Genomic DNA, 13366 nt, shown 5'->3' with positions numbered 1-13366 from the left:
ACTTTATTCTATGTAATGTCTCATGACTACTTTATTCTATGTAAGGTCACATGGTTACTTTATTCTATGTAAGGTCTCATGGTTACTTTATTCTATGTAAGGTCTCATGGTTACTTTATTCTATGTAAGGTCTCATGGTTACTTTATTCTATGTAAGGTCTCATGGTTACTTTATTCTATGTAAGGTCTGATGGCTACTTTATTCTATGTAAGGTCTCATGGTTACTTTATTCTATGTAAGGTCTCATGGTTACTTTATTCTATGTAAGGTCTCATGGTTACTTTATTCTATGTAAGGTCTCATGACTACTTTATTCTATGTAAGGTCTCATGGTTACTTTATTCTATGTAAGGTCTCATGGTTACTTTATTCTATGTAAGGTCTCATGACTACTTTATTCTATGTAAGGTCACATGGTTACTTTATTCTATGTAAGGTCTCATGGTTACTTTATTCTATGTAAGGTCTCATGACTACTTTATTCTATGTAAGGTCTCATGGTTACTTTATTCTATGTAAAGTCTCATGACTACTTTATTCTATGTAAGGTCACATGGTTACTTTATTCTATGTAAGGTCTCATGGTTACTTTATTCTATGTAAGGTCTCATGACTACTTTATTCTATGTAAGGTCACATGGTTACTTTATTCTATGTAAGGTCTCATGGTTACTTTATTCTATGTAAGGTCTCATGGTTACTTTATTCTATGTAAGGTCTCATGACTACTTTATTCTATGTAAGGTCTCATGACTACTTTATTCTATGTAAGGTCACATGGTTACTTTATTCTATGTAAGGTCTCATGGTTACTTTATTCTATGTAAGGTCTCATGGTTACTTTATTCTATGTAAGGTCTCATGGTTACTTTATTCTATGTAAGGTCTCATGACTTCTTTATTCTATGTAAGGTTTCATGGTTACTTTATTCTATGTAAGGTCTGATGGCTACTTTATTCTATGTAAGGTCTCATGACTACTTTATTCTATGTAAGGTCTCATGACTACTTTATTCTATGTAAGGTCTCATGGTTACTTTATTCTATGTAAGGTCTCATGGTTACTTTATTCTATGTAAAGTCTCATGACTACTTTATTCTATGTAAGGTCACATGGTTACTTTATTCTATGTAAGGTCTCATGGTTACTTTATTCTATGTAAGGTCTGATGGCTACTTTATTCTATGTAAGGTCTCATGGTTACTTTATTCTATGTAAGGTCTCATGGTTACTTTATTCTATGTAAGGTCTCATGGTTACTTTATTCTATGTAAGGTCTCATGGTTACTTTATTCTATGTAAGGTCTCATGGTTACTTTATTCTATGTAAGGTCTCATGGTTACTTTATTCTATGTAAGGTCTCATGGTTACTTTATTCTATGTAAGGTTTCATGGTTACTTTATTCTATGTAAGGTCTTATGGTTACTTTATTCTATGTAAGGTCTCATGGTTACTTTATTCTATGTAAGGTCTCATGGTTACTTTATTCTATGTAAGGTCTCATGGTTACTTTATTCTATGTAAGGTCTCATGGTTACTTTATAATTAGGTCGTCTATAAATCTGCCATATATGACTACTTTGTCCTCGAGGGCCAGCCTACCCCCAAAAAGGTAAAGATGTTCAAAATACCCCATATACAAATTTGCATATGAGGGGGCAAACTTGGCCCCCATGGCAGTGCCACATTTCTGGAGGTAGTAGTGGCCCTCGAAGACAAAGTAATTGTGTGTGAGGAGAAATCTGGTAAGTTCCTCAAGAAAAGTAATAAATTCCTCTGAGTAATTAGTGTGTCTTCTCAGCATATGTGTTAGAGCCTTAAGGCCTTCCTCATGGGGGATGCTAGAGTAAAGGGCTGAGACGTCTATGGATAGCCAAGTGTAGTTGTCAAGCCAAGTAATTGCTTGAATTTGTTGTATCAAATGTGTGCTGTCACGTATGTACCCAGGTAAGGACTTGACTAAAGGTTGTAACACATTATCTAGCCAGTTCCCCACTCTCTCACACAGTGAGCCTCTGCTGGCTACTATCGGTCTGCCTGGTGTATTGACAAGAGTTTTATGTATTTTTGGTACTGTGCGAAAGGTGGGGATAGTGGGATGTTCTACTAGACAATGGGTGGCTATTTCTTGGGATAAGAATCCATCTTCCACAGCTGAATCTAACAGGGTGCGGAGTTCTAATTTGAATTTGTGGGTTGGGTTATAAGTCAATTTTTGATATGTCTCACTGTCATTGAGTTGTCTGTATACTTCTCTTTTGTAGTCTTCAGTGTTAAGGACTACTACAGCCCCCCCTTTATCCGCTGGGGTGATCACTATGTCCTTATTAATGCTAAATGATTTGAGTGCAAATTGCTCATTAATAGACAGATTCTGTTTTCTTGTAAAAATAGTGGTGGTGCTAGTGGTGTTCTCTAAGGCAGAGTGTAAACTTATGAGTTCAGACTCTACAAGATTTTGGAACATCTCTATCGCTTCACTCCTGCTATGAACAGGGTAAAAGTAAGATTTAGTGTGTGGTGAAAATTTAGGTGTGGAGGCTGTATTGTAGGTGCTAGCCTCTCTGAGTGTTATGGCTTGGAGTGAAGTTAGTGTGTGTAGATCACATAGGTCTCTAAATTGTAGGCCTATGGAATCAAAAGTGTTTTGTGTTGAGTCTACTGGGGGTGAGTTATTCTCTTGTTCTTGATCTGTGTAAGTGATTTGTGAGAAGTGTTTGTATAAAGTGATTTTTCTCACCAGGGCATTTACGTCCAAAATAGTGGAAAACAAATCAAAATTGGTGGAGGGTGCAAAGGATAGTCCTTTATTTAATAGGCTAATTTGTGACTGAGTGAGTGTGATGTCAGATAAATTAATCACAGAGCCTACTTCTTCTGTGTGGTCTTTTTTATCCTGCTTGGATAACGTAGTGGTAGGTCCTTTTTTGGTGTACTGCTAGTGATTGGTGTTTGAACTAAGGTTGATAATTTTATCCTGTCATCAGAAGTGTTGGGGTGAGTTACTTCATCATTAGAGGTGTGCTCTGCTGTGTCTTCTGCAGTTTGTGAACCCTCTGTGTTGTCTGGGTCAATGCTTGAGAAAGTGACCCGTTTAGCTTTGGGTGTGTGATGAAAGTTGCCCTTCCTTTTATTTTTGATCTTATTCGTATTATTGTGTTGAGAGTAGTTTGTTTGCCTATGGGGTTTGTCTTGTTGCCAAGAATACACTATGTTTAGTTCGTAATCCTTTACATCTCTTTGATATTTACTAACTTTTCTTGCTGAAAGTGTGGAATCTAATTGTAGCATGGTAGAGTCTAGTTGTGTTTTGTAGTCAGTATATTTCTTTGTCTGTTCAAATGGTTTGAGGGATTCTATGATCTCTTCTATTTGTGTTAGTAAGGTGTCCCTCTCCTCTTTTTTGTGTCTGAGCAACTGCTTCATCAGGATGATGGAGCAGTTGGTCAGGTTGTTATTCCATTCCTCCATGAAGCTTAGGTTGTGTCGTGCAAAGGAAGGGTATTTTTTCATCCTAAGTCCCCTAGGGACTTTTCTTTCATTAATGTAGAGTTCTAAGAACTCGATGTCCCACCAAAGGTTACTTTCTTTGTATTTTTTGCTCTCCAAGTCAGAGAAGATATGAGTTAGGTCCTTCTCCAATGGTTCTTCTGTTCTAGCGGAGTCACCTTTTAATGCTTTACTCATTATGGTTTTTCTCCTATCTATGTCTACTACTCCCATGAGAGTGTTGCTTTCTGCCATAATGGTAAGCTAATGTGTCTCAATATGTTGTTATACCAGTGTATAAGTCAGGAACTGTGTGTTCAAGGGTAAGCCTGACAAATATGTTAGGAAGCTAAGGAGGCTTAAGATCCTATAGCAGGGATCATAAAATAAGGTTCCTAACAGGAAGTTTGCACTGTGTACTAAGTATGAGTATTAACAATTTGTATGGTAAAAAACAAGCACTGTGTGATAAATATGTGTATTAGCAATTTGTATAATAACAAACAAGCACTGTGTAATAAATATGAGTATTAGCAATTTGTATAATAACAGACAAGCAATGCATATACTTAGGACGAGTCCCAAGTATGACAGTGGTGTGTCACTGGATGAGCAGGTTGGCAAAGTTCAATCCTCATTGGTATAAGACTTAAGTGGATTAATTTAATAGTGGATCTCTTATAAAGATATTTAAGCCACCAGCTCTAGTGATTGATAGATGTATAATTCACCACTGTGCTTTATAGGTTTGTAACAAAGCTCAAGACTAATGAAAGTTCAAATCAAATGTAATCAATGCTGCCAAATGGGGATGTTTCCTCTTGGTATATATTTAGGACAAATCGTAGTAATGGGCCGGTATGGCGGTCCTAGTTTACTAAAGATAAATGCAAAAAGCCAGTCCATGTGCGTGTCCTATGATTCACTATGAGTATCAGTTCAGTGTCCCAATTGATTTAAAAAGTTAGTGAATGCGATGTCAAAAGGTGATACTGTCCACTGACATCAAAGCAGCATTAGATAAGATGCTGGTGTGTATGCTAGTTTTCCGGGAGTACTCACTAATGACAGTCTCTGTCCTAGGCCGCTCTGTGGGTGCTAGTAGAAATGGATGTACTTTGGGGTAACCCGATGCTGGAGCCAAATTTCTTAAGTGCTGTGGTCTGAGAATAGGAGAAAACAGAATGTACCTGCGATCCGGAGTAGGTCCTCCTGTGTAATCCCAAGGTCTTCTGTTCTCCGTAGGTGAGTGTTCGATTGCCTGCTGGTGCTGGGCGTCTGTGCGTGTCGGTTCGCGATGACCTCACTTGCAAGCGACTCTTCTCTCATTGGTGATGAGCGTGTTGCTCTGGTCTTTTGCGGCTCTACGGGTCCCCGTAAGGTGAAGATCGATGCGTCTCTGTAGTGACTGCAGCCAAGCGGAAAAGTGAGTACTCCTGAAGGGTCTTGCGTGGTACAATGTGCAGCTTCGTAATAGGACTCAGCGTACGGCGGGTCCTCCTACCGCCCAATGCATATGAAATGAGGAAAAAGGAAGCTGAGTCCTGGGGTCAGTAATGGAGTTTATTGCAATGCAGGCTTACAACAAGTTAGGTGAGCTCCATCTAACGCGTTTCGCGCATGAGCACATGCGCTTCATCAGAGATGTCAGTCTCTGGCGGTCGGGATCAATATAAGGATGTGAGCGGCCAATCAAGATCATTCAGATCATTAACTCTTGTGATGCATGATATTTTCTAAAATAGATAGAGTAATGGTCACTCCCTAGTTAATAACATTGACCCCGTTCCGCAAGAGACTGATGGAACAGAATTTATAACAAACAAATTTCTAAATGCTTTGTACTTAATAATACATGATATTTTACATATATATATGCATACATACAATTCAGCCATTGCGGTACTGATACTGGTTACAGAAAGTGGGGACATTTTTTGTGTGCTAGCTAGATACTGGGTAAAAGCCAGGATGAACCAGGATCAATATGTTTGTACACCTAGACAGGGTGTGTTGGAATGAAGTAACAAGACAATTTTTAGTTAACTTCAATTAGATTTAAACCCCTTGGTCTGAGCTCGTGCTCTATCTAGACACAGTGGGGCTTTTAATGATCCTTTCTAGGTCCCCAGCTGGTTGTATGTAATGTCCATTAGTTAAAATCATTAATAACATACTATACTATACATGCTATAATCCCCTATGTTGGAATGTATTTAAACTTATATTTTTCTCCCTGCCTCCTTATAAATAAGCTAGAGGGAAGTGGTACTCTTTGCTGATTTGATGTTAATTTAATGTACCCCTACATGGTGTAAGACTAGTGAGTGTATATCACTTTGTTCAACACTTGGATAGGTAAATATCAATATGGTGTACCTCTCTAGAATTGTTATAAGAAAAACAAACAAAGTGAGGGGATGGTGCTCCATATTGGTTAAGGGGAAGCTGACGTGAGTGATCTACCCTACCAGCTGAAGGGTGGCTACTCTGGTTACTTTATTCTATGTAAGGTCTCATGGTTACTTTATTCTATGTAAGGTCTAATTTTTACTTTATTCTATGTAAGGTCTCATGGTTACTTTATTCTATGTAAGGTCTCATGACTACTTTATTCTATGTAAGGTCTCATGGTTACTTTATTCTATGTAAGGTCTCATGGTTACTTTATTCTATGTAAGGTCTAATGGTTACTTTCTTCTATGTAAGGTCTCATGGCTACTTTATTCTATCTAAGGTCTCATGGTTACTTTATTCTATGTAAAGTCTCATGGTTACTTTATTCTATGTAAGGTCTCATGGTTACTTTATTCTATATAAGGTCTCATGGTTACTTTATTCTATGTAAGGTCTCATGGTTACTTTATTCTATGTAAGGTCTCATGGTTACTTTATTCTATGTAAGGACTCATGACTACTTTATTCTATGTAAGGTCTCATGGTTACTTTATTCTATGTAAGGTCTCATGACTACTTTATTCTATGTAAGGTCTCATGGTTACTTTATTCTATGTAAGGTCTCATGGTTACTTTATTCTATGTAAGGTCTCATGGTTACTTTATTCTATGTAAGGTCTCATGACTACTTTATTCTATGTAAGGTCTCATGGTTACTTTATTCTATGTAAGGTCTCATGGTTACTTTATTCTATGTAAGGTCTCATGGTTACTTTATTCTATGTAAGGTCTCATGGTTACTTTATTCTATGTAAGGTCTCATGGCTACTATATTCTATGTAAGGTCTCATGACTACTTTATTCTATGTAAGGTCTCATGGCTACTTTATTCTATGTAAGGTCTCATGGTGGTTACTTTGTTCTATGTAAGGTCTCATGGTTACTTTGTTCTATGTTAGGTCTCATGACTACTTTATTCTATGTAAGGTCTCATGACTACTTTATTCTATGTAAGGTCTAATGGTTACTTTATTCTATGTAAGGTCTCATGACTACTTTATTCTATGTAAGGTCTCATGACTACTTTATTCTATGTAAGGTCTCATGGTTACTTTATTCTATGTAAGGTCTCATGGTTACTTTATTCTATGTAAGGTCTCATGACTACTTTATTCTATGTAAGGTCTCATGGTTACTTTATTCTATGTAAGGTCTCATGACTACTTTATTCTATGTAAGGTCTCATGGTTACTTTATTCTATGTAAGGTATCATGGTTACTTTATTCTATGTAAGGTCTCATGACTACTTTATTCTATGTAAGGTCTCATGGTTACTTTATTCTATGTAAGGTCTCATGACTACTTTATTCTATGTAAGGTCTAATGGTTACTTTATTCTATGTAAGGTCTCATGGTTACTTTATTCTATGTAAGGTCTCATGGTTACTTTATTCTATGTAAGGTCTCATGGTTACTTTATTCTATGTAAGGTCTCATGGTTACTTTATTCTATGTAAGGTCTAATGGTTACTTTATTCTATGTAAGGTCTCATGGTTACTTTATTCTATGTAAGGTCTCATGACTACTTTATTCTATGTAAGGTCTCATGGTTACTTTATTCTATGTAAGGTTTCATGGTTACTTTATTCTATGTAAGGTCTAATGGTTACTTTATTCTATGTAAGGTCTCATGACTACTTTATTCTATGTAAGGTCTCATGGTTACTTTATTCTATGTAAGGTCTCATGGTTACTTTATTCTATGTAAGGTCTGATGGCTACTTTATTCTATGTAAGGTCTGATGACTACTTTATTCTATGTAAAGTCTCATGGTTACTTTTTTCTATGTAAGGTCTCATGGTTACTTTATTCTATGTAAGGTCTGATGACTACTTTATTCTATGTAAAGTCTCATGGTTACTTTATTCTATGTAAGGTCTCATGGTTACTTTATTCTATGTAAGGTCTCATGCCTACTTTATTCTATGTAAGGTCTCATGGTTACTTTATTCTATGTAAGGTTTCATGGTTACTTTATTCTATGTAAGGTCTCATGGTTACTTTATTCTATGTAAGGTCTCATGGTTACTTTATTCTATGTAAGGTCTCATGGTTACTTTATTCTATGTAAGGTCTCATGGTTACTTTATTCTATGTAAGGTCTCATGGTTACTTTATTCTATGTAAGGTCTCATGGTTACTTTATTCTATGTAAGGTCTCATGACTACTTTATTCTATGTAAGGTCTCATGGTTACTTTATTCTATGTAAGGTCTCATGGTTACTTTATTCTATGTAAGGTCTCATGGTTACTTTATTCTATGTAAGGTCTCATGGTTACTTTATTCTATGTAAGGTCTCATGGTTACTTTATTCTATGTAAGGTCTGATGGTTACTTTATTCTATGTAAGGTCTCATGACTACTTTATTCTATGTATGGTCTCATGACTACTTTATTTTAAGTAAGGTCTCATGGTTACTTTATTCTATGTAAGGTCTCATGACTACTTTATTCTGAGAGGCTGTGAAATACTGACCATGCATCTTATAGAATCTCATCAGATCAGAGAGCGTCAGAAATTCAGCCCTTAGAGTAGAATCTTGTTGGTCTTTAGTTAAACACAAAGATAAAATCTTGTGGTTCTGGAGACCTAAACCATTTATATCTCAGTTTTTTATATTGCCTCATTTAGGGTTATAACTAAATCCAACTTTTTCTTTCCTTACTGGGTAATTGTCACTGAAAGTAATTTTATTGTTAAACTAAAAGTAGAATGTTTTGTGCACGTGGTGCCATTAAACCTAAATCATTGTACAAATGAGTGTGTTATTGTATTACAGATTCCTTATTTGGGGTTTTGCTGCTGTGAAGAACTAGGGGATACTGGGTTATGGCACCTGACTGACCCACCGATTCTTCCTCTCACTCACGGCCCAACAGGCGGGTTTAACTGGAGAGACACTTTACTTCAGGAATGAGCGGAACATTCGTTTACATTCTAACTAGTTCTCTATGAAATGTCTCCACTAGACGCGATGGAACCTGCCGTCTGCTCCTGCTCGTCCAAATAAAGCAACGAAAGAAGAAATCTTTTGCTTATATAAGATAATATGTATTTTTGTTGCAAATTATTATTTAAAAGATACAAAATAAATTGCTGTAAAGTAGATTTAACAAATGTCTGTGGGAATCTGTACATATCTGATGTATGTGAGGCTGATTCATGTGTAGTTAACCCCTGCAGTGGCGACTCTAGTAACAATATATGGGGGGGGGGGGCACATACGATACCACAGTCAAAACTGAGGGGGCACTAATAATTTTCACCACTAAATCAATATATATATAATGAGAAGAAGTAGGAGAGCACTCACGGGTCTTTCCAAAAATATTCCTTTTTATTTATACATTTCACAACATAGCAAAGTCAACGTTTCGGCTGTTCTAGGCAGCCTTTTTCAAGACAATCTACAATTAAACATATATCATATGTCAGTAAACAAATATACAATTTATGCATATAGTCAGTATAAAAACTGCCATATACATACCAAAAATATGCAAAAAGTGCATTAAATAAATACAAAAGAAACACCATTATTATCTCCAAATAAAAATAATCACCTTTATTATTTATGTGTTGATATTATACTAGATATATGCACCTAGCTTTTGTGCAAATGGATATCTAAAAACTGGCAGACAGCTATTTACATTGTAAGACAAGTATTGGTTACTAATTAATATACACACTGAACCAGAATATGTTTCCCTCTTTGTTATCAATGTAAATGTAACACTCAAATGTCTATGATGTTGCAACCTTAAATAGCACATTATTATAAACAAACTCAATATTGTTACTCACAATGTTTTAACCTCAAGTGGCTGTGAGAGGCAAATAGGTCTCAAAGAACCGTTAGCATAGAGACGGATCGATCTAAGCACCCTATACATAGTTCTAACTAAACATCCTAATATAGGGTGACCATATTGCCGCTTTAAAAAGGGACACATATGAAAAATACATATGTCAGGGTTCTTACACAAAACATTTCTTTAAACAGCCCTGACATATGTATTTTTTATATGTATCCCTTTTAAAAGCGGCAATATGGCCACCCTATCCTAATATCACTTCAGTATACACAATACAAATAATGCAACAAAGCTGCAAACTGTGCTTTGAGCAAACCGTATTATGAAGCATCTAGTTATTTACCTTGTTGTTAAAGCGCAACAGCTAAAGATGCAGTAATCCAGGATACAAGTATACTAATACAGGTGTAAGCCTATTTTTAAATAGACCGCACATTGATACGTCATTACATAACGTCACTGCTGTTTAGACCAAATGCAGTGGGTGTGTGTTGTGTTGATATCGCACTAAAACAACTGGCCAGTGGCCAATGTGGGAATCTGCCTAGTCACAATACCCCCAGTTATTTAGCTAATGGTGACGCACATTTACGGACATCAGAGCATACTTATAAATGCATTTCAAATTTTTGAAAGGGACAGGCACCAAACTAAACTATCTATTCCCATATGTATTTATGTGTACCAAATTATTTCCATAACAGTGAGAACTACTTAGAGAAAAGGTTATATCATCTAAATTACATATTAGTGAAATGTGTAAATCGCGGTTCCTAGGGACCAAATGTCCCAGCATCTACCTTTTTTATTTTTTTTTGAACAAAATGGAATCGGACACAAAATAAAGGTAATATTTATACTCCATTGTCTTTAGTCAAGCAGTGATAAATCTAATTGAGTGTTCAGACCTTTAGGGCACATAGTGCCCAAAGAGTATATCCAGCGTGCTTACTTTTTAAAAAGCTCTTCATCCCTATTGCCTCCTTTTTTAAGTGGGGGGACCCTGTCTATAAGGGTTGTTCTCAACATAGCAATGGTATGGCCATGTTGTAAAAAGTGGCATGCTATTTATGGCATGGTATGAGGATACATTTGTTTTGTTTTAGGTAGCGTTGCCATAAGGGGTCGTGCAGTCAGTGTACAGTGATTTATGTAATTAGGTAGCGTTACCATAAGAGGTCGTGCAGTCAGTGTACAGTGAGTTATGTAATTAGGTAGCGTTACCATAAGGGGTCGTGCAGTCAGTATACAGTGATTTATGTAATTAGGTAGCATTACCATAAGGGGTCGTACAGTCAGTGTACAGTGATTTATGTAATTAGGTAGCGTTACCATAAGGGGTCGTGCAGTCAGTGTACAGTGAGTTATGTAATTAGGTAGCGTTACCATAAGGGGTCGTGCAGTCAGTGTACAGTGAGTTATGTAATTAGGTAGCGTTACCATAAGGGGTCGTACAGTCAGTGTACAGTGATTTATGTAATTAGGTAGCGTTACCATAAGGGGTCGTACAGTCAGTGTACAGTGATTTATGTAATTAGGTAGCGTTACCATAAGGGGTCGTGCAGTCAGTGTACAGTGAGTTATGTAATTAGGTAGCGTTACCATAAGAGGTCGTGCAGTCAGTGTACAGTGATTTATGTAATTAGGTAGCGTTACCATAAGGGGTCGTGCAGTCAGTGTACAGTGATTTATGTAATTAGGTAGCGTTGCCATAAGGGGTCGTGCAGTCAGTGTACAGTGATTTATGTAATTAGGTAGCGTTGCCATAAGGGGTCGTGCAGTCAGTGTACAGTGAGTTATGTAATTAGGTAGCGTTACCATAAGGGGTCGTGCAGTCAGTGTACAGTGAGTTATGTAATTAGGTAGCGTTACCATAAGGGGTCGTGCAGTCAGTGTACAGTGAGTTATGTAATTAGGTAGCGTTACCATAAGGGGTTGTGCAGTCAGTGTACAGTGAGTTATGTAATTAGGTAGCGTTACCATAAGGGGTCGTACAGTCAGTATACAGTGATTTATGTAATTAGGTAGCGTTACCATAAGGGGTCGTACAGTCAGTGTACAGTGAGTTATGTAATTAGGTAGCGTTGCCATAAGGGGTCGTACAGTCAGTGTACAGTGAGTTATGTAATTAGGTAGCGTTGCCATAAGGGGTCGTGCAGTCAGTATACAGTGAGTTATGTAATTAGGTAGCGTTACCATAAGGGGTTGTACAGTCAGTGTACAGTGAGTTATGTAATTAGGTAGCGTTGCCATAAGGGGTCGTACAGTCAGTGTACAGTGATTTATGTAATTAGGTAGCGTTACCATAAGGGGTCGTACAGTCAGTGTACAGTGAGTTATGTAATTAGGTAGCGTTGCCATAAGGGGTCGTACAGTCAGTGTACAGTGAGTTATGTAATTAGGTAGCGTTACCATAAGGGGTCGTGCAGTCAGTGTACAGTGATTTATGTAATTAGGTAGCGTTGCCATAAGGGGTCGTGCAGTCAGTGTACAGTGAGTTATGTAATTAGATAGCGTTACCATAAGGGGTCGTGCAGTCAGTGTACAGTGAGTTATGCTATTAGGTAGCGTTATCATAAGGGGTCGTGCAGTCAGTGTACAGTGATTTATGTAATTAGGTAGCGTTACCATAAGAGGTCGTGCAGTCAGTGTACAGTGATTTATGTAATTAGGTAGCGTTACCATAAGAGGTCGTGCAGTCAGTGTACAGTGAGTTATGTAATTAGGTAGCGTTGCCATAAGGGGTCGTGCAGTCAGTGTACAGTGATTTATGTAATTATGTAGAGTTACCATAAGGGGTCGTGCAGTCAGTGTACAGTGATTTATGTAATTAGGTAGCGTTGCCATAAGGGGTCGTGCAGTCAGTGTACAGTGATTTATGTAATTAGGTAGCGTTGCCATAAGAGGTCGTGCAGTCAGTGTACAGTGATTTATGTAATTAGGTAGCGTTACAATAAGAGGTCGTGCAGTCAGTGTACAGCGAGTTATGTAATTAGGTAGCGTTACAATAAGAGGTCGTGCAGTCAGTGTACAGCGAGTTATGTAATTAGGTAGCGTTACAATAAGAGGTCGTGCAGTCAGTGTACAGCGAGTTATGTAATTAGGTAGCGTTACCATAAAGGGTCGTGCAGTCAGTGTACAGCGAGTTATGTAATTAGGTAGCGTCACCATAAGAGGTCGTGCAGTCAGTGTACAGTGAGTTATGTAATTAGGTAGCGTTGCCATAAGGGGTCGTGCAGTCAGTGTACAGTGAGTTATGTAATTAGGTAGTGTTACCATAAGGGGTCGTGCAGTCAGTGTACAGTGAGTTATGTAATTAGGTAGCCTTACCATAAGGGGTCGTGCAGTCAGTATACAGTGAGTTTTGTAATTAGGTAGCGTTACCATAAGAGGTCGTGCAGTCAGTGTACAGTGAGTTTTGTAATTAGGTAGCGTTACCATAAGGGGTCGTGCAGTCAGTGTACAGTGATTTATGTAATTAGGTAGCGTTGCCATAAGGGGTCGTACAGTCAGTGTACAGTGATTTATGTAATTAGGTAGCGTTGCCATAAGGGGTCGTGCAGTCAGTGTACAGTGAGTTATGTAATTAGGT

At 37.5% G+C, this 13366-nt stretch overlaps 1 protein-coding gene across 2 annotated transcripts in view; it reads left to right on the top strand.

The window, feature by feature from the left end:
• Positions 1–9073, top strand: part of UBASH3B (ubiquitin associated and SH3 domain containing B) — a 477436-nt gene extending 468363 nt beyond the window's left edge. For both annotated transcript variants that reach the window (XM_053690105.1, XM_053690104.1), the window contains exon 14: positions 8736–9073. In XM_053690105.1, coding sequence (XP_053546080.1) covers positions 8736–8873 — 138 coding nt within the window. In that variant the 3' untranslated portion in view covers positions 8874–9073. The remainder of the gene's footprint in view (positions 1–8735) is intronic.
• Positions 9074–13366: the final 4293 nt, after the last annotated feature.

This window comes from Bombina bombina, chromosome 8 (genome assembly GCF_027579735.1).
Source record: "Bombina bombina isolate aBomBom1 chromosome 8, aBomBom1.pri, whole genome shotgun sequence".
Classification (NCBI taxonomy): domain Eukaryota; kingdom Metazoa; phylum Chordata; class Amphibia; order Anura; family Bombinatoridae; genus Bombina; species Bombina bombina.
The sequence above is the reverse complement of the archived record's forward strand: the minus strand, read 5'-3'. Positions and strand labels throughout refer to the sequence as shown.